This window comes from Pieris napi, chromosome 4 (genome assembly GCF_905475465.1).
Source record: "Pieris napi chromosome 4, ilPieNapi1.2, whole genome shotgun sequence".
NCBI classification, from domain to species: Eukaryota; Metazoa; Arthropoda; class Insecta; order Lepidoptera; family Pieridae; genus Pieris; species Pieris napi.
The window spans coordinates 2660333-2686150 of record NC_062237.1 but is presented as its reverse complement, the minus strand read 5'-3'; the positions used below and the strand labels follow the sequence as shown (position 1 = coordinate 2686150).

Below are 25818 nucleotides of genomic sequence, written 5' to 3'. Positions count from 1 at the left end.
GAAAAAGGCCAACTTTTTGCCGCGCCGCAATTTTATCGCCTACTCTGGTACCTGCGCAACCAATCAACGCTCCGCATCTTGGCACCACATGTCAATATTAGTTGTAAGTGTAGGATAAAATTTAAGTATAATTGTACACAGTTTTGTAAATAAATAGCATTCATTATTCCATCTTCACCTCTTCTCTACAAGTAATTAGGGAGTTTTATTTTTACATCGACCAAATAATTCTGAAGCACTCAAACCTGAAGCAACATCCCTAAAATTTCAATGGACTAACCATTGAAATGTTACAATTTGAGGGCCAATCTGAACATTTGTTAGAGGATGCAATTTTATTTATGGGACCTGTAGGCCTCCCCTACAAGCTTAACCTCAAGTTTGTGGGGTTGGCGTGCTTGTCCCCCGGCCGCCATCTTGGAAAAAGGGGTCCTAACCACGTTTTTGGCTATATCTCCTAAACTATCCATCGTACATAAAACTTGTTAAGACACATTTTGTAGCAAATCGTCCTCTAAAAAACGCAACCCCAAATGTAACTTTTCAATGGACTAAGTGTCAAATCAATCGAAGCAGATCTGAAATTTCAGACGGGTTAGGACCTAACCTACCCGTTAGGTTGTTGATAGTAGGTAAGTTAACCTGGCGGAAATGAAACTTTACAAACTTTAACTATTAGCTTATCGAAATTCTCCATAATTATGTTCTAGTTGCACGATCTTCAGAAGTCAATACCTATGGACATTACTTTTATTTGCTTATTTTAAATAATTATGAATACTAAAATACCCAACGAAGTTCTTTGGACAGTAAAATTGTATAAGGATATTTTCACATTCTATTACATACACATAGGAAAAACGCCAGTAATTCGTGGGTAAGTGGCTTCACATAAACGTGACGTTTTGATGCTTTCCCCATTGTGACCACAGACAATGGATACTTGCACCACGGACACTGGTGTAAGTGCGTTTGCACAATTTAAACGACATATTTCCTAATAATCTTCCTATACTCATAAAAAAATATTTTAATGCTCAGAATTACCAAATCAAGGTGCAATATGATCTTTGCTTACGGTTTTTAAAAATGGTGGAGTGTGATGCTGTATTTGTTGATACCTATGCATATCAAGTATTAATTCAGTTATTATGTTATCAAAAACAGCTCTTCTGTATGTGATTTTCATAAGAAATATTTTTTACTGACCTTCATAAATACTTTAAGCTACCTACATTAATAAATGATGCTATTTTTAAAAATACAATTACACAACTCATGATATACCTAAACAGAAAGCGTTAAACTTTTGTGTTTTCAATTAGTTACGATTTATTATTTATTACAATTATTTCAGTTAAAATTGACTATGTACTTGTTTATATATTTTATACTTTATTACCTTAATCAAAAACATACACATAACAAAAATAAAAAAAACAGGTCACAAAAGTTATAAGGCAACGGGCGGCCTTATCGCTAACAAGCGATTTCTTCCAGGCAACCCTAAAGTGGAACAATAGACAGTAGAGTACAGATTATTATTATTTTTTGATATGTAAAATATATCAAAAATGTATTCCATTGTTAAAAAACTTGCATATAAAGTCAATGTGTGTTGTATCAAATACTTACATTGGTAAGTTTAATATATAATTTATAGTTTAATATTTAATAATATATTTATGTTATAATATATTAATTATTACATATTATAAAAGTTTACTTCCGGTGGAGTGGCATGGGAAATTAATTATAGAAGGTGTAAATTAAATTTGAATCTGACAAAGATTATCTGAGATAGAGAATGATACTCTTCAATTAGACTGTAGAAAAAAATATATTTCATACTAAAATGTGGATGATTCAATTTGTTATGTTTGAGTCGTATATTGTAGAGATATATGAAACTAAAAAAAATAACCCAGACCCCCTGTGGGTCTATCTATCTCTATCTTTCAAATAGCAATTATTTGGAACAGTTTCATATACAATCCAGATTTAACATTTCATAAAAATATTTTTTCCAATTTATCATGGAATTGTGAAACGTAATTACTCCACGGCAATTTAGGTAGATAATGACAATGTATTTGTAAATTAATGTTTCGTAATAAGCTGTGTAACCGTGCATTTTATTGTATTTTTTTATCACAACATAATATAGTATTCCTTTTGGTTTCAACAGTTTCGTAACGATCTAAGATTGTCTTAAAATGAATAATTAAAGAGTATATTATAAATATTTTTATAAATCCGTAATTGTAAATTATAATAATAAAAGGCTTTTGTAGCTTCCGAATAGATACAAAGGAAACACCGAGTAGGATTGTGTTTTAAGTAGGTATGTCGGAAGAGGATTAATCGTATTTGGAACAAACGCCATGTTTTGGTTTGTCTTGTCTTATTCGGAAAAAGATTCGCTCAGAACTTTCGAAACTTGCTACCCGCTTTCGCATCTGTTGTTCTGGATAAATTGGTGCTCTTGTGGAAAATAGCAAATTGTGTCAGGCATTACTTACACAATTTGCTATTTATACTTTATTAAGCTAATGTGGTACATTCGCTTTTATCAAGGGGTTATCTCACATACAAAAAGGATTAAAAATTATAATTATATATAGAATGTGATCTTGTGCATCTCAATGCAACCACGACGTAATAACTTGTCAGCCAGCTTCATCCGCTACATGATTTGAACACAAAATGGCATTATGATATAGCTTTTTGGGCATCTTTTTTTGTTTAGGCGTGAAAGTCTAAACTCATTTGTATTTAAATAATAATAAGGGTATTCATCTCTAGAAAAAAACTAATCAAATCACGCCTAAATATTTTTTACTATCTATGGTATAAATGTTTGTGAACCCTGTAATTAGAAAAAAAATATGATTTGTTATAGAGATAGAACATAGACACCAACTTTGGATTACATACAAGATAAGGCTTCAAAATTGGAGTGTATTGAACCCATTGTGTTCATACTGACCCAATTTTCACATAATTACGTCACACTCTAGTAAAAACGAATGAAATTTGTCGTCGAGATGTTTTTACATTATCTTGCTTGTGCGATAAAGATCACAATTAGAAAATGATGAAATCAGCTTTATGTGTAAAGAAAGTTTTTAAACTCGCCTTATTGTGCTTTCCAAACAATGTTTTTTTCTTCGTATTCGAATGTCTGATTTTCGTATAATAAGGAAACATTGCTATTTTATACTAGTATTCTAAATAGCATTACTGAAAAAGAATTAGGACTCGTTGATTATAGACAATTATTAGATAACTATTAAGTCTTGACTCTGAATTTTGCCTTGCGGTGCTAGGAATCGTGAAGAGGCGGCATATTGTATTATACCCAAAAATAAACGCTGTGATAGAAGGTTGATCACCTACTTGCCTATAAAGAAATTTATCAATGAAACGTATTGCAGAGATGCTAAGATGATGACTCTGATAACTTGTAATAGTGTCGGTATCTCGTTGAATGTTCTGTAGAGTTACTATAAAAATACACCTTCCTGCTGTTCATTTAGGTCTGTCCCTCGGATTTCTGTATGTCTGTGATCATTTCTAATTATCACTATATATTATATCACTGATCAACCTTCTGCGCCTGACACACACTGTTTATTTTTGAGTCCATACCGTACGAGCCAGTGTTAAATACGTACATGGACAGAAAGTCCATTGGTGTCCAGCCGGGGATTGCACTTACGACCCCAGCTTTGGGTCGCTACTAACCATTAGGCCAACACTGCACTCGCCACCTGGTTACAGGCTGTTAAACTATTTTTAGTCTATTCGTTCTTAATAACGCTTTAATCATCTATCGTGTGTAGAACTTGTTCTTTCTGCTCTGATTACCATAGAGTACCCACCTCAAAGTATATCCTAAAGTCACTTCGCTATTCTAGAAGACCATGGGCGGGGATTAGTTCCCATTCGTTGCGCGGTATTGTCTCCTTATTCTTTCATTCGGTCTTGCGTCGAAAGGAAGCCAGTTTTACGCGCTTAATTCATACCATTGTTTATTAACCATCTAGGCCAGTAGGCACCACTGTTGGGAACTATTACATGTCTATCATCTGTGAGAATGGTGAAATTTTGGTGGATATTAATATTTTTCACTGAAGCGTTGAGCAGTGATAATAAACTGCCCGGAGGTGTGGCAGATAAAGGTACGTTAAATTATATTAAATATACGTACCTACCTACATTTTCTAGTAACTGGCGCCCTCTATTTTGTGTGAATCATGTAAATCGTTTATGAAGAAATTAATAAAATCTATAACTTTCTAGATAATTTCAATGTCATACCACAATATTCCGTCTGTTTTCATGTTCTCCCTTACTTCTCTCATTTGGATCATTATATAGATATTTGTGTATCACAGATAGGTTTAGGAAGTTATGATAAATATAAATTCCTAAGGAAATTCTACATTAAACAAGTACAATATTTTCAATTATTATTCGAATTTAAGTTTTAAGTAATCGCTTGTTCTAATTATATACATTTAACATTATCATAATTTAAATAGGTACATGTTAAGCAAAACTTACTTGACCTAGTACTTAATTGAGATAATATCTGTAAGATATTTTGTATTTAGTTTATTGCGATTTGGCCTTGGATAATTAAAAAAAAAAAGCAGATCCGAAATGTAATTTTTTCACAGCAAATAATGTTTTGCTTTCTCTATATCGCAGTTTATATCGTTTTTTTTACCCATAGAGATAATGATAATTATTAATTAAATTTTAAATACGCCCTTTTTCTCACGCTTTTACTTGTAAGACGTTCTCGTTTTTTACATAATCATTTATATCTTTCTCAATATTTTAGGTAATATGTTTCGTCTCGTAAATGACTTGATTTTATTTCCCCTTCATTATGAAAACAATGATTGAAATAGCTTATTTAATTGATGGGAACTTAAATGATATTACTCTCCCTAGATAATTTATACTAACGTGCGTTACTCCTCGACGGTGACAGGTACTTATATGTATTCAAAAAACTAAAACCCCCTAATAGCTGCAACAGTTGATACTACATTCATATAAAAAAATATATACATTATTACGTCTATGTCCCTTTGAAAAAAATGTATTTAAAAAAAATCTGATACATTTAAACCCTATGAAACAATTTGCCACGAGAAAAAATAATTTGACTGTTGCGCACGTAATTTTTAATTAAAACTTGTTACAAGCCGAATTAAACCTATTTACAATTTAATCATGCCATAATTATAACAAATTACATTTATCACGTAACATATATCTTAACTCTCTTTTCACGCTACTAGCCACTAAACAATGGAAGTGAAAAGAAATTGTTATGGAAATTGAACGCGCATTTACTTTCTGTCTGTGGTGTTTATCTCTTTCAATGTTTACCTTTTTTTAGCTTGTTGTGCAGCCATTAATTTGTTCTTTATAGGCATAGGCTCAAACAGTGTGGATAGGCCGTGCCTACCTCAGAATGGTCTAGTGTCATTATTGGATATCAATGCTCATGCAATTAAAAGGGAATTGCTATTTAAAGAAAAAAATGGGTTTCAATGTCGCTACTTTGATTCTATTACACCGTACGCACAAATGTTAAAGGTGCCCATAGAAAGATGCCATTACTACACAGCCGTGATTCGAACACATGATCTAAGGGTTCAGTTTACAAGCCTCAACCGTTAGCGCCACGCTGCTGTGATATTGAGTACCTATGACTGTTACATAATATGGCACACGATTTCTTAATTCTTTGTTAATCTCCTTTGTTTATCCAACCAAAACAATCGAAAAGTAATGCCCGCCTTCCACTGCGAGCGGAACGGACCCATTACGGACTCCGCTATACTCGTAACGATGATTTTCATTGTAAATGAATTCCTTTATTCCATATCGATGATTAAAAGCTTATATTTCGATCTATCAAAAATAATCATTGTTTTTTTTTTTTTCAGAATTGCGCTATTTACCTCTCTTCGAGAAACATTATGATGACCGCCCAGTCCCAAACGGCCACCTGCCACCCTTAACTACTGTTCCCATTGCCGGCGAAAGATGCTCGTCGAAGTTAGAATCTGCACTAGATCAAATAAAAAGACGAAAGAGAAATCAACCAAAAACCTTGGATACACCTTTGGTAATCTTTTTTATTAGATTTAACTAAATATATACTTAATGAAATATTATTTATTTATTTTTTCTTTTATTATTACAGACTCAAAGCATAGACCTTGATGGATACAGTTTATACCAGACAATGAGGAGCGCTCCCATTGATATGATAGTTACAAGAATGCGAGTTCGACTACCACAAAATAGCAACTGGGTGAAAGTAGAAAAATGCTATTTCGACCCTCGCAACGTTTCTTTGGACACGATGCTTTTGTTCCACGACATTACAATATCTGGAAACGTGGATTTGTATGACACCAACGAACTCGATCGCAGCATGGTTCCATCCAGAAGAACACGAAGACATTATGGTGATTCCCCATATTATTCCGATTCCAACAGATTTCGTAATAATGGATGTAACATGATATTGAGACTGCGCAAAGCTGGTATAGGCTTCCACACTCGCCCACTGCACCAACAACAAGGAAGATTTAACGTCAAAACTGATTCAGAATTCGTTGAACCAGGTTTCATAAGCGTCTATGCTTACGGCTGCGAAAAGTACATAAATAAAAATTCAATAAGGAACAAAGAAAATTTACCCTTGAAGCGAAGGCGTCGGTCTGATGAATTCACATTCAATAGCCGCCTCGAAACTCCTCAAGAAGACTTAGTTAGTAAAGCATCAGAGAACTATGATATATTATACGAGCCGAGAACTGGAAGAATGGGCTATGAGAGAAGCAGAGCATTTCAGCCAGATGATAATTTAGATGACACCGAAGATATTTCGAGGGAAATGGAGGATATTTTTACAAAGGGTATTAGGACTCTATTAACAACATATATGAAGAAAGAATTGCAACCTGCTATCAAAGATACACTAATGAGAAATATGGGTTACGTTATTTCTTATGGTTAAGTTACTTTGTAATAGATATGTATGAAAAACAATGTTATAAACTTCAAATTATTTTATTTAACAAACAAAAATTAATACATCAAAATTCACTAACAAATACTACAACTATCACAGTCCTTATTTTCTATACTAAATGCTGTAAATTAAATAAGTGATGAATACCTTGCTTTTTGGTAATTGCTAAGGAAAAAAAGTTACACACAGATCATATCAGATCATTTATATAATGACTGGGTTTCTTATTTGAGCTATAAAATTGTTCTACTACCAATATCATTTATGCATCTGTAAGATAAAATGTTTAATTTCATCATAAACTGTGAAGTGCAAAGCAGTAACAACAATAGCTTTTACCAAACTAGGTCCATAACCTTTATATAAAGCCAAGACCCCCTCTTCATTTATAGTCAGCATAATACACTGTAATGATCCACTACAATACATTTGCCGGCCAAAAGCCTTTCTATGCTGTTGAAATCCTTGTATTTGCAGTCTTTTCTTTACAACATCAAAGGGATAGACACATGTTTTAGAAACAAGGCCAGCTATACTACCAGCTATTACATTTGCAATAATTGTAGTTTCAATAACAGACCCGATAGCTTTCCTTCTTTGAAAGAAACTAAGTCTATTAAAAATACTTTCAGTAAATAATTTATACATACAAAACTGAATACCAGCATATGGTGCTATTTGCGCTATTGTAGGTACTATACCTTTAAATAATGAGCTGGCACCTTCATGCCTTACCATTGTTAATAAAGTGTCACTGAAACCTTTATATACTTTATTTATTTTTTGTTCAGCTACCAGCCTTGTTCTAATTGTGTCAAATGGATAGGATAGTATGGTTGCACATGTAGCTGCCACGGCACCATTTGAGAAATTTAAATAATTTTGATTATTTATATAAAATTGAGGGTCACTTCTTTGGAAGGTTTGCGTAAGTCTTTCGTATGTTGAAAATTGTACAACACCAAATGAAATAGATAGCAATTGCGCGGGTATGTGGCCACTCCATAAGGTTGATACTCCTTCTTCTCTAGCTATGGATGAAATAGCTTGTAATAGGGAACTATACTTGGATCCATTCTGAATAGGTTCTAACTGTAATTGAAATCGTATTTTAAGGACATCTAGAGGTTGTGCTATGGCTCTAGTCACCGAGCTAGCTATTCCACCTGCAATTGCGCTTTGAGCTATAGTTACTTTTCTCTCAGAGTTTTGGGTATAGTACACCATAATATATGTATTATTTAACTAAAGTATATTGTACTATATACATAAAATTATATTAGACAATTAAATTAAAAATAAAATCAAGATGCACATTGCACATGTTGAAAATTGAAATTTATCAACAAAATTCGCCGCAAAGATATTTGACAACTGACAAATAATAGTTCAACTTCAATGTTTATACAAGAACAAGTTAATAGTCAACCGTTAACGTCTGACATTAACATTAGACAATTTCGTATTTGGATTTTGGAAATTGGATGTCCGATGTGGTAACCAGTGTTGCCAGGTCTCCCGATTTTCCGGGAGTTCTCCCGATTTTACTAAATGTCTCCCGATATCCCGGATCCTTAATTAAACCTCCCGATTTTAATTTACTGTTCCACAGATTCAACTCAAGTTACTAAAAACACTGCCTCTACTGCGTGAAACGAATCACAAAAGTAATGAGTTTGTAAAGTATGTAGCGTAAAGTATGCCTTGATGGAATGGAATAAAGTTGAATATAAAACAGCAAACCTTTGGAATTCACAGAACATAGACAAACCGGTTTCTCTAATTATTATACGACCAAATTAGGAGACATAGTTCAGTTTAGTAATAGTATTAGTAAGGTATTTTAAACAACAGCATTAGATTAGATTGCGTCTGTGAAGTGAAGTGAGCAAAGTTTTGTTTGCTTGCATTTTGCAATCGCTTTGTTTTTGTTATCTCGGACTAAATATCGTTTTAAAGTGTTATAAACAAGTTTTAAAGCTGTAAAAAATTATCAGAATTTAGAATGTCTAGTTCTGAGAGTGATAAAGAGGTGCAAAATACACCTCCAAAGAAAAAGAAGTACAGTGTCAGCTATAAGCCGGATTGGGAAAAAGATGATCTGTTAGAGGGATGGTTATCAAAAAGTAATAAAGGTAAGCGATAAATAATAAAAGCCTTTTTTAGTTACTCGCCGATAAAAACTTGAATACAAAAAACCGATTCATTCGTTATTATCCGGTTATCAGGAAAACTCCTGGATTTGTGTGCATACACATGTAAAATTGTGTGTGTGCGTGTAGTGTATTGGATTTGATGCAAACATAGACGATGCAAAACGCTCACGCACGCTGCTTAGCGTCAATGTCATAGTCGATGACGCGGCGGCTAGCTTCTTGACGGCGGCCTATTAAAAGTTGCCAGGTTAAAAAAGTATGCTTAAAGTACGGGAGTTTTTGTCTTGAGAAATTAACGCATTTTTGTTGCGATATTTAGGCTATATTAAAAAATATACTTTTCAGGTCCAGATTTCGCTTATTGTAAAGTGTGCTCTTGCGATATAAATATAACGAGAGGGGGTAAAAATGATATTAAAAGACATAAAGAGACAAAAAAACACGAAAGCAATAAGCTGAAAATTCGAGGTCAACAGAGTCTAGACCAGATGTTTACAAAAAAATCTACATCGTTAGAAAAACTAGTAAAACAATCAGAAATTAGAATCGCCGCATTCATAGTTGAACATAATATTCCGATCAATGTGATGGAACATTTCCCAGATTTAATAAGAGCAGTATGCCCAGATTCTGAAGTTGCAAAAAGGATTACCTGTGGACGTACTAAAACAACAAAAATTATTTCGGAGGTGTTGGGAAGAAGTGACGTTGACATCATGGTTGAAGCCATGCAGACAAATAAATTTTCATTAACAGCTGATGAAAGTACTGATAAAAGTACAAAAAAGCATTTGGCAGTAATTGTGAGGATTGCTCGAAATAATCTGAAGGTAAATATTATGTTTATAATGTAAAGTTTACATTTCAAATATGTTACTTTTGTATACTTTTTAAACCCTATTCTTTTTCAGGTGGAAGATTTTTTTTTTGAATTATTTGAAATTCTTGAAGGTAACGCCGAAAAATTGCATGAAGTAATTACAAAAAAAATGACAGAATTGGGGATTCCTTATAAAAAAAATATGATAGGGCTGGCCGCAGATGGTGCCAACGTAATGATGGGAAAGAACAATTCTCTTGCAACGAAGTTCAAACAAGACATACCACACCTTTTCGTTATGAAATGTGTATGCCATTCTGTACATCTTGTAGCGTCAAACGCTTGCTTAAAATTGCCTCGAGAACCCGAAGATCTAGCACGGGATGTGTATAACTATTTGAATGGTAGCCCAAAACGTACCGGCTTGTTGAAAGAATTCCAAGAATTTTTGGAATTAAAACCACACAAATTGCTGCAACCTTCTCAAACAAGATGGCTCTCTTTAGAGGCAGTAGTAAAGAGGTTGCTAGAACAATACGAAGCCTTAAAGTTGTACTTTAGGGACGCTATTTTCAGCGACCGTATTAAAGCTGCAGAAAACATATTGAGAATGATAGAAAATCCAGTGAACAAGCTATATCTGCAATTTATGGCGTATGCCTTAGGAATATTCAACGAACTAAACAGAACCATGCAATCAGAAAATACAAATGTACACATAATTTACAACAGGGTGATGACCGTAATCTACACAATTTTGGGATGTTATGTGAAAGAAGAATACATTTCAAGAAATGATCACAAAAACATCGACTATAAAAATCCCAGAAAGTACATGGATATAAAAGATTGGTATTTAGGCGCTGAAGTAGGGGCGACATTATCTTCACCAACATTAACAATCAGTCCCGAAGAAATAAAAAAATTCAAGTTCCGCTGTTTAGAGTTTTACATTGAGGCAATTAAACAACTATTACAGCGATTTCCATTTGAAGACGATATGGAAATTTTGAAAAAAATGGAATTTATGGATCCAAAAATAGTTTGTAGTGGCAAAATACTATCCATCGCTGACATATTGGGAAGGTTCCCAAATATAGCACCTTCAAATGTTATTCAACAGATTGACACCGAATGGCGGCTTCTTCGGAATACGAAGTTAAATACTGAAGATGAAAATTTAGAAGTAGGAGCTTTCTGGAAAAAAAAAGATAGCCCAGATGCATTTGGGTGATGGCAGAAAAATGTTTCCAAATTTAACTTTGACAGTTTTGAGTTTTATGTGCTTGCCACACTCAAGTGCATCTGTGGAAAGGCTGTTTTCGCAAATAAATTTAACGAAAACAAAGTTACGGAACCAATTCTCTACCCCGGTAATATCGGGAGTCCTGCATGCAAAAAACATTTTGAAAAATTCTAATTGCTTCAATTTCGAAATTAAAGACCAAATTTTACAGAAACTTAATAAAAATATGTATTAAAACTCTCCCGATTATTTTTGTAATTTTACCATAAGACTCCCGGATTTTTATAGATATACCTCCCGGAAAATTAAATTTGGATCTGGCAACACTGGTGGTAACTGGTGTCTGCCGTCTGGTAGAACACACTTTGTAGAAAGAAAACAAATTATTAAAGAAATTGTTCTATAAATTGTACCAAATATATTTTCATCTAAAGAAGCAGTACATTATATACACAAAATAACAATGTCTTCGCCATTGGAAAAGCTCGAAACGCAATTAGAAATGTTCATTGAAAATGTGAGACAAATACGTATAATTGTTAGTGATTTTCAGCCACAGGGACAAAGTGTCTTGAACCAGAAGATGTAAGTATTTAGTATATTTTAATTTGCCACAGTAGAAACATTCTTAATCGCATACTTAAGATAGTGCACGTCTTAAGCCGATTAAATCATTTAGTCTGTTATGATGGTAGTTTTATACTGTATAAGTCCAGCTGTTTTTATGTGTTTTATGTATATTTTAGCCAATCTTTGGTCACGGGTCTACAAGAAGTGGACAAATTAAAATCTCAAGTACATGACATTCATGTACCAACTGAAGTCTTTGAGTGAGTAACAATTCCTGAAATTAAACAACAGACATGTTTTTCATATATGTAATAGCAAATTATGTTAATATAGTTTTCTATGAAATTTAGTTAGCAACACTTATTGTGGATATTGGAAGATTCTCAGTTTAATTTAAAATACAATGATAACTATTTCGGAGTAGAAAGCTTAGACCTCTAGTCTGATAAAAAAATCAACATAAAAGATGCAAACTTGTTTATATAAAATAACATAAAAACATTAACTTATTATTTCAGCTACATTGATCAAGGACGTAATCCTCAACTCTACACAAAAGACTGCATTGATAAAGCATTAGCGAAAAACGAAGAAGTTAAGGGAAAAATTGATTCATACAAAAGATTCAAAAGCCATCTTCTTTCAGAGCTTTCTAAAACATTTCCCAATGAAATTGCTAAATATAAAGCTATCAGAGGTGGAGAATAAGTTAAATGTATTTTAAGATTAAGTCTATTTATATGCATACTACTGAATATTTTAAGGCCAATTATGCTAATTTAAATGTAAAGAAATAAAACACTTAATGAAAAAGCAATTTGGTTTATTACAATGCACTTTAAAATGAAAAACAACAGTTTATATAAATAGTAAAGAAAGATTTTCATGGAAATGAAACATAACTTAGGTTAAAATAGATTGAAAACACTTTTACAGATAAAAGCAGTTTCATGTGATAATAAAAAATATTGAAATATAGAAAAGTTACAATTTGGTAAACACAAATGCCCTTATTAAATAATAAATATTGGATATAAATCATTATTCTGTCTGTATAAGGTAAAATTTAAAATACAACTTAACATGGCATCACTCAGGGCATGTTTATTATAAAAAAATATTATGTATATATTGAATGTGGCCTTTATATCATAAATAATAGAAAAATGTTTTATTACTGTACAATATCCCTTTAAATTTGCCACTAACAACTAAACTTTAATGTACCATATTCTCAAATGCTACTAATTCTTGTGGTGATGGCTGTTCTAATGCCTTTGTATCCAGAACAATCTGGGGTATACTTTGGCTATCTATGTTACTATCAGCTTGGGTATAAGCTGGTATTTCAATAACACTATTACCGTATACTGGCATTTCAATATCATGATTGCCGGATTCTGGCAGTACAATTTCAGAATCGCCAGATTCTGGCATTGCAATTTCATTATCGCTTGTTTCTGTTTCGTAAAGATTTTCAATATCACTAGTTCTTTCCCACATTTGATAAAATTCTTTTTTGACAGGTACTACAAGTTGTGATTTAGTTGTTATGTACACATAGTTCCAATTGTCAAAGGAACGGTCGTTACCCCAATTCAGAGTTCCTGTCATAAGAATTCTATCATCAACTAAGCAAAATTTGTGTTGCATTGTATATGCTGGGTCAGTAGCATTACATCTTACTTCAGCACCTGTAATCATATGATAAACATATTTTGTTACCTTCAATTATGAAAGCGTATAAAATAAACAGGATAATATAAATTTTATTACATTAAGTTCAAATAAATTTTATGTTGGGATAGATGATATCCGGTAAGTAATAGGCCAAAAGTAAGGCGGGTTGGGTGTGAAAATAATGTAAATAAGTAAGGCTTATAGGCGTATAGGCGTGTAGGCGTGTAAATTTATTTTACCTATTTTAGTAGTTTCATACTTACCACATTCGATAAGCTCTCGGATAAAAAAATCTGTTGATTCGTTATATCCTGTGCGGTCTATAATCATTCGAACTTTGATGTTTTTCTCCTTAAGCAGTGTAACCAGGCGCCCCTGAATGACTGGGTTGTGGATACCGGGCATGCAGACGTTTACACTTTTCTTTGCAGATTCAATGAAGCTTATCAGTTTATCAAAGTAATTGTATGCATTAAACTGTAGTTTACAAAATACCATAACTTCATTAACCTCTGCTTTACGGCTTTTGTAAAAATATGCAGCAGCTGATACAACACATGTTATTGCTATCGCGGCGGCCGACGACAGAACACGTGAAGTTATTCGCATTTTAAGTAATATCGAACATGTATTTAATTATTTTTAAGAATACACTAAGACCAGTCTTTAATTCTATACATCTAGATAAAATTAAGAGGTCAAAACGTGCCAGCGACTGAGGGAATATTTTTGTTCTACCCTCATTTTAAACAGTTTCAATAATAATATAATACTAAACTTTCAGAATTTATGTAAAATGTATAATATCAAATAATATTATATTTTAGCTCGAACTAATTACATTAATATAATTAATGCGATACTTTAATTATATTAAAGTAAGTATATTATTTTTAATTAGTTTTTTAAATAACGCTTACTTGCAAATAGGTGATGTCAATGTGACTTAGAATTGGTGACATTGACATTGACATTTCATTTGATTATTAGAGGCGGGAATTCGCGAGGAGCAGTATTTACTATTTAGATTTAAATACAATATTTTGGTTATTAGTGTTTTTATATGATGACTATATTTTGTAGTTTAATTCTTAGTAGTCTAAAATAATTAGTACAATATTTAAAAATGTGCTAACTGTTAAGATTTAGGTAAGGATAGGGTAATTAGACACAACCATATTTTTTATAATAAAAATATAATGGGTATTACTGGCTTGATTCCCTTTATTGAAAAGGCCTCCCGGAGGGCAAACGTTAGTGAATTCAGTGGATCTACTGTTGCTATCGATAGTTATTGTTGGCTACATAAAGGGGCTTTTGCCTGCGCTGATAAATTAGTACGTGGAGAAGAAACAGATATGTAAGTAGTAATAATTAAATATAATCATCAGATCAACAATACTGCATTACAAAACATCTTTATAAAAATACAGTATATGTTAAAATCTTATACATTTTCAGGCATATACGTTACTGCTTAAAATATGTAACAATGTTACTATCGAGGAACATAAAACCAATATTAGTTTTTGATGGAAGACATTTACCAGCTAAAGCAATGACAGAATTAAAGAGAAGAGAGTGAGTATCACCAACTTCAAAATTTCTTAAGAGTTTCAGTGCGCTCAATTTGGTATATACTTTTAATTTTATTTGTCTCAATGTTAATTTGTAACCTCCTATAAAAATTTTAACTCCTCCTCCTACCTAATAATTACTCTAAGTATAAATAAATGCTTTTTATATTGCAGGTCAAGAGACATATCTAAGAAAAGGGCGGCAGAATTATTAAGTTTGGGAAAGGTACAATTTTATAGTATTTTAATAGTAGAAACATTCAAATTAAATACCATTTTTATTCATGCCTTAGAAAACATGTGTAATGTTACAACTTACAGTTGTTATAATTTCGTGTACTTGGGATGCATGATGCTGTAATGTGAAGCAGACAAATATCTTAATTTCCTTATTTATAGAATACTAGAAGTTGTATGGTTAATAAGACTCTCCAACTAAAGTATAATCTACTTAACACTATTACAAAATTTAACACCATAATTTTTTTATTTTCAATTTTTTCACACTTTATTACCCTACAATTTACTGCACAATATTCAAACAAAAATAATGAAATGGTACACTATTAAGCTATCTCTTCCACGCAACCATAAAAAAGAAAATAAAAAGAAGTGCACTTACCTTTTTGTACCATTATTGGGACCTATTGCTATATTACTCTGATGTTTTAGATTGACGAAGCTAGGAGTTACATACGTAGAAGTGTTGATATAACACATGCAATGGCTTTAAGTTTAATTAAGGAGTGTAGAAAACGGAACGTTGACTGTATTGTTGCTCCGTATGAAGCAGATTCCCAATTGGCCTACCTCAATATTAAGAATATTGCACAACTAGTCATTACTGAAGATTCAGATTTGATATTGTTTGGTTGTACTAAAGTAAGTACAAGCAAATTTTGATTGATATTAATTATAATTTAGATTTTATTGTGACTAAAGAAAGGCTCATCAATAAAATATTATTCATACACAAAGCAACATAATGCAACTACCGAGCCTATACACATGGTGTAGTTTATCATTAACTGTATTTCTGTGGTATAATCCACATAACCAATTTGAAGACCATAGCCCAAGATATGTTTTTGATTTAATAGCAATTCTAAAGTACATAGGCAGCTTTTAAAAAAATATATTTTTTAATGTATATTGTTAGTAAGAAGTACAAACTGCATAAATTTATTATTTCCATTGTTAAGTAGCTAAAATATTGAACTATCTAAATAATGTAAAAGAACTTTGTTTAAATCTGTTAAAAAGGTTTTATTTAATATGTCATCTTAGCATTTATTTATTTATTTATAAGTAATCTTACAGCTACACATCCATATTATAAAAGAAAACTCTTAGACAATATACAAAGCCAAAACAGATTAAATTGATAGAAAAAATATATTATGTATGTGTTTATATTAAACATAAATAGATAAAAAAACAAAACTAAAATTAAACAAATGAATACTTGATATTTTAAAGAAAAAGTCAGTTTCCTGTTTTTTAAAATATCTCCTCACATCCTCTTTGGTAAGGTGAAAAATGTCAACATCTTCATAATTTGTGCTAAAACCCGATACCCGGAAACATGCACGATTGTTTCATAATTTCTAAAATTATCTTGTATTGTAATAAATTAATTTCTGTTCACATTATACAGAAAGTTGTATGACAAATAAATAATTTCAGGTATTATTTAAAATGGATTTAGATGGAACGGGTATTCTAGTGGAAACAGCTAAGCTACCTTTGGTTATGAAATGTCCAATTGAGAAATACAGCTTTGACAAGTTTAGACAAATGTGTATTATGTCTGGGTGTGACTACCTTTCATCATTGCCCGGGATAGGTCTGGCTAAGGCCAGGCAATTTGTGACAGCCACACAGGATCCTAATTTTGCTAATGTAAGTATTTTAAAAACTTATTTATCTTAAGCAGGTATGTGTAATAAAATTTTAAAAATAGTTTTACATTTATGAATTATAATTTTAATACTTTATGTATGTCTTCTAAACAATACATACACATTTAGATTTAATACAAAGAATGATTATTGATTGAAAATTAAAAACGACAAAAAAGTAATAAGTTTGTATTTCCTTTAAGAAAAGAGCGTATCAATTCTTGGCCGGCAATGCTCTCGCGAGCCTTCTGGCAATGAGTGTCCATGGGCGGCGGTATCACTTAACATTAGGTGAGCTTACTGCCTGTTTGCCCCCTGTTCTATAAAAAAAAGGGTGCGTGTAAGTAGTAAATGTACATGTAGAATCAATTTAACATCTTTTCTGTTGACGTACATAAGTGTACTTGTTTACCTATATGAATAAAGTTATTTTGAGATTTTGTACGCGATATAGGAAAATAACAAATAAGGAATCAAAGCTAATACATTCGGCAATTACCCTTCAGTTTATAAATTTCTTTACTTATTAGTAAAATTCTTAATTACAGGCTTTAAGAAAACTGCCGAGTTTCTTCAACCGTTCCAATTTAGTTGTGACTGACGAATACAGAGAAAACTTTCTTAAAGCGGAAGCCACTTTCCGACATCAGTATGTGTACAACCCTATTGAGAGAAACATGTGTCGACTGGAAGATCCTGATGATGCAGGTTGAATATATTTTAACTGCTTTTTTAATTTTTGAAGTGAAACTTCTTTATCGGGTTTGGAAAAAAATGTAGTGTAACATTTTTCCGTTACGCGCCATGTTGCTTTTTGAAGTCAAACTTCTTTATCGGCGTTGGAATGAAAGTTCTTTATCGACGTATGGGAGAAATTTTGTAGCAAATCGTCACGTTTTTCGGTTACGCGCCATCTTTTTCATGTCCCTACCACGGTTGATCTGAAGAGATTCGAAGCCATTAGTAACAAAAATATATAATAACGATAACAATGATAGTAATACTAATAATTCTATTACAATTAATGAAATTCTGTAATAATCTTAGTAGTAATAAGGTAAAATGAAATAATTGTATTTGTGTAGATGTCTATGATAATAAAAGCCTTTTGTTAAACTTTATCTAATTTAACTTTATTTAACCAATTTCTGTAAAGTTGCATATTTTTTCGAAAAATAAGGTCATAAAGAGGTTTCACTTCTGACGTGTGTATAATAGTACATGCACAATTTTTTTTTTAAATTTCTCGAGCATTTACTTATTACCCCTCAAGACCTTTATTCAAAGTGATTTGGACTTTAATGGTTACCAACACATGGGTGCTGATTTATATTCATAAGTGTAAAAACAGATAAAAAACGTGTGTGTACTTATGTACACGCGTTAGAAGTTATACTTCTTTGGCGTAACAAGATAAAAATCTTTTCAAAAATGTTATTCTATGTTTGTAGAAAAAACGACACTAACAATAGAAAAAAAAGTGTGTGTGTACAAAGTACACATGTCAGAAGTGAAACTTCAGTGGCAAACTAATCTTGAAGTGTTGTTCATATTTATACAAATCTAAAAGTTTAGATTTCCGATACTTAGAGGGACGGAAAAAGGAAGATATGTTAGGAATTTAATGAATTTAATTGTCATTAAAATATTAAGTGTCGAATAATAAATAATGTGTAAATTTTTCCAACACCGATAAAGAAGTTTCACTTCAAAAATAAAATGTTGATTATAGCTAACTTCAGGGTGTCGGTTTTTTGTGACGGTGTGCGCACGCATCGTAAAAAATTACTTTCATCATTTTTCCCTAACGCGCCAAAAAAAGTATAACTTCAAAAATTTAATTTATATTATGATAAAACAAAATTTGATGACAACGTACCAAATCCATAAATTTTTCTATGTCTAAATTATTAAATAATAACAAAACAAATCAAATCAAAATAAATTATGATTCTAAAAAGTAATAGAACAAATCTCAATTATTAACCAAAGCAACAATAAAAATCATCGGTCAATTGACTCGATCAGAACATTTCTTGACATATGTATTATATGTTGATTGTACTGCTATTTCAGATGTCGAATTAGCGTTATGTGTTAACGCGGGGGAACTATTAGATCCTAAAACGGCGTTTCAATTGGCTTTAGGAAATCTTGATCCATTCACCTTAAAGAAAATGGACGATTGGGACCCTGACAATCGTGATATAAGTGTGAGTATTATAAATAGAGAGTAGTGTTTGGAGCTTCTCCAAGGCTCTCTGAGGTCGTAGGTTCGACCCCCAGCTGTGCACCAATGGACTTTCTTTCTATGTGCGCATTTAACATTCGTTCGGACGGTAAAGGAAAACATCGTGAAGAAACCGACTTGCCTGAAACACAAAAAATTGACGTGTGTCAGGCACACGAGGCTGATCACCTGTTAGATTGACAAATGATCATAACAGATACAGAAATTTGAGGCCCAGACTTAAAAAACATGGCGTTGTGTAAAAAAACATGGCGATTAAAAAGAGTGGCGTAGAGTTTATTGCCAGTTCTTCTCTTCCGTTCTACGTCCTTGATTTGAGAACTGGCAGTAAATGTAAAATTAGAAGCATTTCATATACATTTCTTTTTTTGACGTTCATAAGTGTACATTGTGTTACCTATATGATTAAATGATTTTTGATTTAGACTTGACTTGACTTAAAAAAGGTTGTAACGCAACTGGTTTTTTTTTTAAATAAAATATACAATTTCGGAATTGTAGTTAATAATTTTAATTGGGATTGTCGTACGAAGAGTTGGAAAGATCGTACGTTCGAACCATGTCTGCGCACAAATCAAACTATTATATGTGTTCTTAACACTCGCTTATTAGCTATTTTTTTTTAATATGTAGTATTTTATTAGAAAAAATAATCCCAAAACATTTATAGGTCTGAGGTCCAGGCAGGGCTTTTTTTTATTTGGATTGAACCTTTATTGCATTTACAGAAGGATATAAAAAGATCAAACTGGAAAGAGCAACCCGTGTCCCCTCACCCAAGTATATGGGATCCAGGTTTTCATAACTTTTTAAACCAAACCAGTCCCTGGAGGAAAGAAAAGGAATCTATTTTAAGCTTAATTGGACCTAGGAAGAAAGTTGTCAATTTAGTCACTAAGTTTGTACCTGAAACTCAAGACCAAGATGAAAGGTAATATTTTCGAAAAATTTTGATTTAAAAAATAAAAAGTTATACTTTGGCGTACTAATTTTCTTCGAGTACTTTAGAGGGACGTTTACCTCTTCGAATTGCATTTTTCTTGTCCATTTTAATAGTCACTTCCAATCGAAACGATATAATATGCACTAATCTTGATATTTTACAATAAACACTATGTTTTTTATCACATTAGAACGGGTTTTCTCGGATAGAAATCATTATATTGGTTTAAATAGACACGACTCTGAAAGACAGACAATGCAACTTGTCGATAAAACAGAGCAAGCGCCATCTAGCGGCCTTGACTGTTTTACCGACGTTTGAACAGATATTCAGGGTGTCGGGTTTTTGTGATGGTGTGCGCGTGCATGATAAAAATTTACGCTTATCATTTTTCCCTAACGCGCCAAAAAAAGTTTAACTTCAAAAAACAAAATTTGTTTATTTTCAATCTTTACAAATATTGAATATATTAATATTTAATAAATAATTAATATTTTTATCCTAATATACTAAATTTCTTCATACCCTTGATCGGAAGCCCTTTACGAGTATAGAACTCCAGCTTTTTCCAAATATCTCTATCCATGGCTCTCTTTCTTCATTCGCTTCCTGCAAACGCTTCTATCCACCTTCTTTAAGGCGACCTCTTCTCTCTCTTGAACCTTTCCATATCGTTCTCTTTAAAGTCCACCTTTTATCTGTTTATTCATTTGCAAAGTTATTTATTGTGATATTTATACATTTTATAGGTTTATTAAGGAGAAAAGTTTAATATATAACCGACTTTAAAAAAATACTTAAATATTGTTGGAATTTGATATTTGAGAATGTTGATCCAATTAAGCATCAGCATATGTTTAATCATCATAAGTTCAGTGATTGTTTAGTAGTTTTTGAGTTTTAGACACGCATTTTCTAAGTGACAAGTACAGTATCCGGCCATTTATGTGCCATTTAACGCCCGAACCCAATAACCTATCTCAATCCATATGCCACCATCTGTGATAGTAATCTTAATCCAAATATTGTAACAAGTGTGCCAATAACCAATCGACGGAGTGTAATAGCCATCTGTCGGTACAAGCTATCCATGGGAGGTCGTATCGGTGTCTGTGGATAGACCTTTGTATGAAAATGACAGTTGACGAAAGCTCGATTTCAATAGTTAATTATTTTTACTGATTTTAACAGTTTTTAAATAATTAAAAAATGTTTATGTTTTAAACATACACATGTATATTGTAATGTTATTTGTACGGTTTTATTTACTTTATTTGGTTTACATTGATTATCAAATATTAGTGAAAACTCGGTAAAATGGAACGACAAAGAGATTTTTATCCGTCGCCAAAAATGGATTGTCTTCGTAGGGTTTGGTTATTGGGATGCAGATAGGAGATCGATCGAGAGACTGAGATTGAGGATTAATTATTGGGTTCGGGCGTAAGTCGCATCGTGCTTTAGAAAGAGATACTCGGCCAACTTCGGCTTCGTATAGCGCCGTCTCTGTCTCCTAATAGATAGTGTTATTATTTCGGAGAGTAATTGTGACGATATACCAGTACTGAATTTCAGCTCTCTAAATTCTCTTCCTGATGCAAGATATTTTAACGTTGCAATAAGTCGCTCTTCAGCAGTAACAGCTTTCCTCATCACAGTATCAGTTTTCGTGATTAGAGGTTTAACCAAATTTAAGAGTTCCTCAAAGGTTTCGTGATCTAGTCGCAAGTATATACGGAAGTCTTCGCAATCGAGCGATTTGATTAATTTCATGTGACTAAATTCATCACGGTTTTTTAAATATGTTTTTGCCCACTCCTTTCTTTTTTTTCGTGATATTTGTGGCGGCATTACTGTTGCCGCAACAACAATCGCAATTTTAGCGCGCTTGGATAACGTCGGAGGCATGACGTCTGAACTGTGTACACGCCACGCGGCGACTGCGAGATCCGGCCGTGTGTTGTGAGTAGCGGATTTGGTACGCCATACCAATCTGTTATCCGGCCCGTACCAAGTTCGATCGTCTGTTAATACTATTAGTGTTTCGTGTGACAGAGATGACGCTCTACACAGCGAGTATCTCTTTCTAAAACACGATGCGACTCATAAATGGCCGGGTACTGTACAATATTGGTAAATAATTTTTTTTGTTTTCTTTTTCAGCCTATCTATAGAGACCCTTAGTAATATGTACTGCATAGAACCAGCGAACAAAAAGCAAAGAGTAACAGACAGCCCAGCACATGACACAGTTTTGACAGAAATAACATCAACGTCACCGATATTAGAAAACAAAGCGAGGTCGTTTAAAAAGCGGCTTTTAGCAAATAATTCCGTTTTGAAGAAACTGAGTCGGTTCCCAAGGACATTTCTAGACGATGACCTAATTGAAAGCAAGTTCTTCAAAAGTGATTCCCCTGGTTCGAATCAAAGTGATGAACATTCCCCTGGCAACAATTTGAACGAAGATAATAGTGTACAAAGTGTGTGTGTGAAAAGTGATTTAGTGGTTTCCTCGGATAATAGTGATGATAGTGCCTTAGGTGATTCCGAGCAATTGGAAAATTCGCAAAAGGAAAATTCTCCAGTGAAAGTTCGGACTAGTCCCATATTACAAAGTCCGAGAAATCCTTTTAGTAAGCTGGTGCAAGATTCTCAAGACTCGGTCATTGATGCGGAGGATTTTATGCCAACTACTTCTCAGGTAAGTTTATTTATTACTACTGAATCTAATTTATTGGGTTCTATTTCTGGTCACATTAAAAAATGTGTAATAGATATTCTTCTTTCGCTAATTTAAGACAAATGTTATTTTATTGCGTAGTTTAAGACATTTTTAATAACATATATTAATAAATTGTTTTTTAATTATGTTTTTACATTTGCATGCTGATTGCAGTTGTTCTTTGTAATTCAGCCAACTTACTTTCATGGAAAGTAAATAAATGATTTATTAAATTTAAAAATGTGTATAATTATATAAGGATTAGAATATTTTGTTTATAAAGACAATTTTGCAAATGTTTTTTTAATTACCACAAAAGAGGTCAACCTTATTAGATACATATGTTTATTGTGAAATCTTCTGTTGAAGATATAAAGAGCTACGATAGCATTCTGTTTTTTGTATGACTTTAATATTCTGCACGCCACGAAAGTTCATACAAAAGGAATAGTAATTGCCTGTTTTTTTTTAAATTCAGACAATTTATTACTCTTATTGAAAAACAGATTTCGTGTGTTATGTTTCTATGATGAAATTTCGATGAGATTTCAGAATCCCGTACAATTTCCTGTAAGTTCATAAAAATAAAATTAGTTAATTTCACTGTTGAGTTAAGTAGTCTTTCGTCTCTTTCTGTCAAACTGTATTTACCGTGTGATGAAAAGAGAAAGAGTTAAAACGGTGGAATCGGACTGATTTATTTTATACGATCTAACGTAACAAGTATGCAATCATTGTTTATATTTATAAAACTAGAAATAAATATAGCCTATTCTAAAGTGTTTTAAATAGGACTAGTAAATTTAAATTTTATTCCTTATAAGTATATTTACTTATCTGATGTATGTATAGATGCTATTTTTAGGGTTAAGTTTAAAATATAATAATACTTTATTCATTTAAACGATTTTATAGATACATCTAGTTGAATCCCCTCCAAAAGAAGCAAATCCGTTCAGTCAATTCTCCTACACGAGCACGCAAACAAACAAACAGACAAAGAAATCGACTTGCAGAGTTTCCGGCTTGAAGAAAACGGTGCCAAATAACCAGCCGACTTTGTTGAGTAAATTTGGATTCCAAAAAAAGTACGTAAGTCAATTATAACCTACCTGTTATTTCGTTATAGAAATAACAAAAAAAAAATGTATTTATTCTGTATTGAGTGTTCAGAGGGGTTGTTCGGATTCATACCTGTGTGAAGTATTTCTGAACCAAATCGATTTAGGATCCTTTAAGTAAAGAGCGTACCAATTCTTAAAAGGCCGGCAACACACTTACCAGCCTTCTGACAATGTCAATGGGTGACGGTTGGAAGTTATCAATTTTTGAGCCTCTTGTCTTGAATAAAAAGACTATAATAACAATTACGTATCATTATCACGTGCTAAGGTGATTCATAAACAAAATGTTTGTCCCAATTACTAGAAAAAATTTCCTTCTTGAAATTAAATTATATATTTTTGTTTTAGACCAGTATTGCGGAGGTGAAGTGAAGAAATAAATTCATACAGTCATAGTAGCGTCCAACTATGTTTTATTTCTAAAGTGTTCAGTATTATACAAAAAAATATTTGTCAAAAAATTTAATTTATGATAAGTATACAGAATGAAACATGACAATGAGTATAATTAAGTTTAAGTGGAGATTATGTTGTATTATTTAATGTTGTTTCTTACTCTTGACTGCATTTATTGTTGATTTTGTAAATAAAAAATATGACTAATAGACTTTTTTTACAAACCCTAAAGAATCCTTAGCATACAATATTAAAAAACCGAAATAAACACAAACTTCTGTATCTGTCTCATGTTTTTTTAAAAGTAGTTGTTAGCCTCTTGTGCCTGACACACTCCGTCGAGTTTTTGGTTCTAAGGCATCCGGGTTTCATCACGATTTTTCTTTCATCGTACAATCAAGTGTTAAAATTTGATAAATTTAAAGTCCATTTGTTCCGCCGGGGTTCGAATCTACCGTATCAGCAACGGGATACGCACGATGCAGCCACAAGGCCATAAGCTGAGATTACATAATCATTCTATTATTTTTGGTATGATTATATAGAACATTTTTATACTTATCTGTGAAGATAAAAATGTTAAGTCTTTATTTTATATTATATCTAAACACATTGTGAATGAATATGCTTGCTATTTATATCTTTTGAAAAGTCAACGCAAGACCATAATGTTAGTAGGTAGGTAATCTAAAAATCTATCCAAGTCATATTGTATCGTACGTGTTTATTTATATGTTTTGCTCTCACATATATTTCGTATGTGAATGTGGTGAAGGGATCTGTGGGACTCGGTACTGTACCCACTTAATCCGCATGGCGCCACCAGCAATCGCCTAAGGCAGGACACCGTAAGAGCTTAGGCTTTTCAGAATCCCACCACGCGATCAGCCATTAAAGTCACTGCCATTAATAACGTGGGATAGAACTTGGCACAGCAAGTGCCATACTCACATCGGCCTATTTTCCATGGTATGTAGAGCTGGGGGAGGTCGGGTATTTAGTGTCAGAATTCCAGATTCAGTATTTAGTGTCAAAACCCCTGTACCCTCGCTGAAGCGTTTAGTGTTTAACGGCTATCTCCGCCTCTTCTTTTTGGCCCATGATGGCCACACGTCACTTCCGCGCTTCTAACTGCTACTCTCACAATGTATGCCTAGACTGAATTGACATATATTTTTATTAACGTAGGTATACGAACACTTGATAAAACAATTGAAAAGTGTCAAAAATCTACAGAAAAATGTAAAGAAATCTACGCAATCTAATTAACATAAGATTTTTTAAGTCGTCTAAAGACAAAATCTCTGTCTACAACACTGTTTTAAAAGCTAAGAGATCGGAGAGAAAAGTTGTGCAACTC

General features: G+C 32.6%; 6 protein-coding genes across 6 annotated transcripts; 4 read left to right on the top strand and 2 right to left on the bottom strand.

The window, feature by feature from the left end:
• Nucleotides 1–3952: 3952 nt before the first annotated feature.
• On the top strand, nucleotides 3953–7098 carry LOC125048698. The gene is made up of 3 exons (XM_047647526.1): nucleotides 3953–4184; nucleotides 5973–6154; nucleotides 6233–7098. Exons 1-3 carry the CDS (start codon nucleotides 4100–4102, stop codon nucleotides 7052–7054), a joined length of 1089 nt encoding a protein of 362 aa, XP_047503482.1. The 5' UTR covers nucleotides 3953–4099; the 3' UTR covers nucleotides 7055–7098.
• Nucleotides 7092–8419, bottom strand: LOC125048700 (mitochondrial thiamine pyrophosphate carrier-like). Its single transcript, XM_047647527.1, has one exon. It carries the CDS (start codon nucleotides 8294–8296, stop codon nucleotides 7328–7330), a length of 969 nt encoding a protein of 322 aa, XP_047503483.1. The 5' UTR covers nucleotides 8297–8419; the 3' UTR covers nucleotides 7092–7327.
• A 655-nt stretch (nucleotides 8420–9074) lies between these two features.
• Nucleotides 9075–11279, top strand: LOC125048875. The gene is made up of 3 exons (XM_047647827.1): nucleotides 9075–9204; nucleotides 9571–10055; nucleotides 10137–11279. The coding sequence occupies exons 1-3, from the start codon at nucleotides 9075–9077 to the stop codon at nucleotides 11277–11279; spliced, it is 1758 nt and encodes a 585-aa protein (XP_047503783.1).
• A 355-nt stretch (nucleotides 11280–11634) lies between these two features.
• Nucleotides 11635–12678, top strand: LOC125048702 (mediator of RNA polymerase II transcription subunit 10). The gene is made up of 3 exons (XM_047647529.1): nucleotides 11635–11876; nucleotides 12038–12121; nucleotides 12380–12678. Exons 1-3 carry the CDS (start codon nucleotides 11755–11757, stop codon nucleotides 12567–12569), a joined length of 396 nt encoding a protein of 131 aa, XP_047503485.1. The 5' UTR covers nucleotides 11635–11754; the 3' UTR covers nucleotides 12570–12678.
• On the bottom strand, nucleotides 12668–14286 carry LOC125048701 (mitochondrial cardiolipin hydrolase-like). The gene is made up of 2 exons (XM_047647528.1): nucleotides 13805–14286; nucleotides 12668–13555 (listed from the first exon to the last, which is right to left on the bottom strand). Exons 1-2 carry the CDS (start codon nucleotides 14148–14150, stop codon nucleotides 13080–13082), a joined length of 822 nt encoding a protein of 273 aa, XP_047503484.1. The 5' UTR covers nucleotides 14151–14286; the 3' UTR covers nucleotides 12668–13079.
• Nucleotides 14287–14395: 109 nt separating this feature from the next.
• Nucleotides 14396–24667, top strand: LOC125048873 (exonuclease 1). Its single transcript, XM_047647826.1, has 11 exons — nucleotides 14396–14901; nucleotides 15003–15122; nucleotides 15293–15344; nucleotides 15791–16000; nucleotides 16805–17020; nucleotides 17568–17727; nucleotides 19096–19232; nucleotides 19999–20201; nucleotides 22377–22917; nucleotides 23854–24026; nucleotides 24411–24667. Exons 1-11 carry the CDS (start codon nucleotides 14741–14743, stop codon nucleotides 24427–24429), a joined length of 1992 nt encoding a protein of 663 aa, XP_047503782.1. The 5' UTR covers nucleotides 14396–14740; the 3' UTR covers nucleotides 24430–24667.
• The last annotated feature ends 1151 nt before the right edge of the window (nucleotides 24668–25818 follow it).

Coding starts and splice junctions, on each gene's coding strand:
- LOC125048698 (XM_047647526.1), top strand. CDS start 4,100: ATGGTGAAATTTTGGTGGATATTAATATTTTTCACTGAAGCGTTGAGC. Junction 4,185..5,972: donor CGGAGGTGTGGCAGATAAAG/GTACGTTAAATT, acceptor TTTTTTTTTCAG/AATTGCGCTATTTACCTCTC. Junction 6,155..6,232: donor AAACCTTGGATACACCTTTG/GTAATCTTTTTT, acceptor TTATTATTACAG/ACTCAAAGCATAGACCTTGA.
- LOC125048701 (XM_047647528.1), bottom strand. CDS start 14,150: ATGCGAATAACTTCACGTGTTCTGTCGTCGGCCGCCGCGATAGCAATA. Junction 13,556..13,804: donor CCGAGAGCTTATCGAATGTG/GTAAGTATGAAA, acceptor ATATGATTACAG/GTGCTGAAGTAAGATGTAAT.
- LOC125048873 (XM_047647826.1), top strand. CDS start 14,741: ATGGGTATTACTGGCTTGATTCCCTTTATTGAAAAGGCCTCCCGGAGG. Junction 17,728..19,095: donor GGAAGATCCTGATGATGCAG/GTTGAATATATT, acceptor CTGCTATTTCAG/ATGTCGAATTAGCGTTATGT. Junction 20,202..22,376: donor ACTCAAGACCAAGATGAAAG/GTAATATTTTCG, acceptor TTTCTTTTTCAG/CCTATCTATAGAGACCCTTA.
- LOC125048700 (XM_047647527.1), bottom strand. CDS start 8,296: ATGGTGTACTATACCCAAAACTCTGAGAGAAAAGTAACTATAGCTCAA.
- LOC125048702 (XM_047647529.1), top strand. CDS start 11,755: ATGTCTTCGCCATTGGAAAAGCTCGAAACGCAATTAGAAATGTTCATT. Junction 11,877..12,037: donor AGTGTCTTGAACCAGAAGAT/GTAAGTATTTAG, acceptor TGTATATTTTAG/CCAATCTTTGGTCACGGGTC. Junction 12,122..12,379: donor GTACCAACTGAAGTCTTTGA/GTGAGTAACAAT, acceptor TTATTATTTCAG/CTACATTGATCAAGGACGTA.
- LOC125048875 (XM_047647827.1), top strand. CDS start 9,075: ATGTCTAGTTCTGAGAGTGATAAAGAGGTGCAAAATACACCTCCAAAG. Junction 9,205..9,570: donor GTTATCAAAAAGTAATAAAG/GTAAGCGATAAA, acceptor TATACTTTTCAG/GTCCAGATTTCGCTTATTGT. Junction 10,056..10,136: donor TTGCTCGAAATAATCTGAAG/GTAAATATTATG, acceptor ATTCTTTTTCAG/GTGGAAGATTTTTTTTTTGA.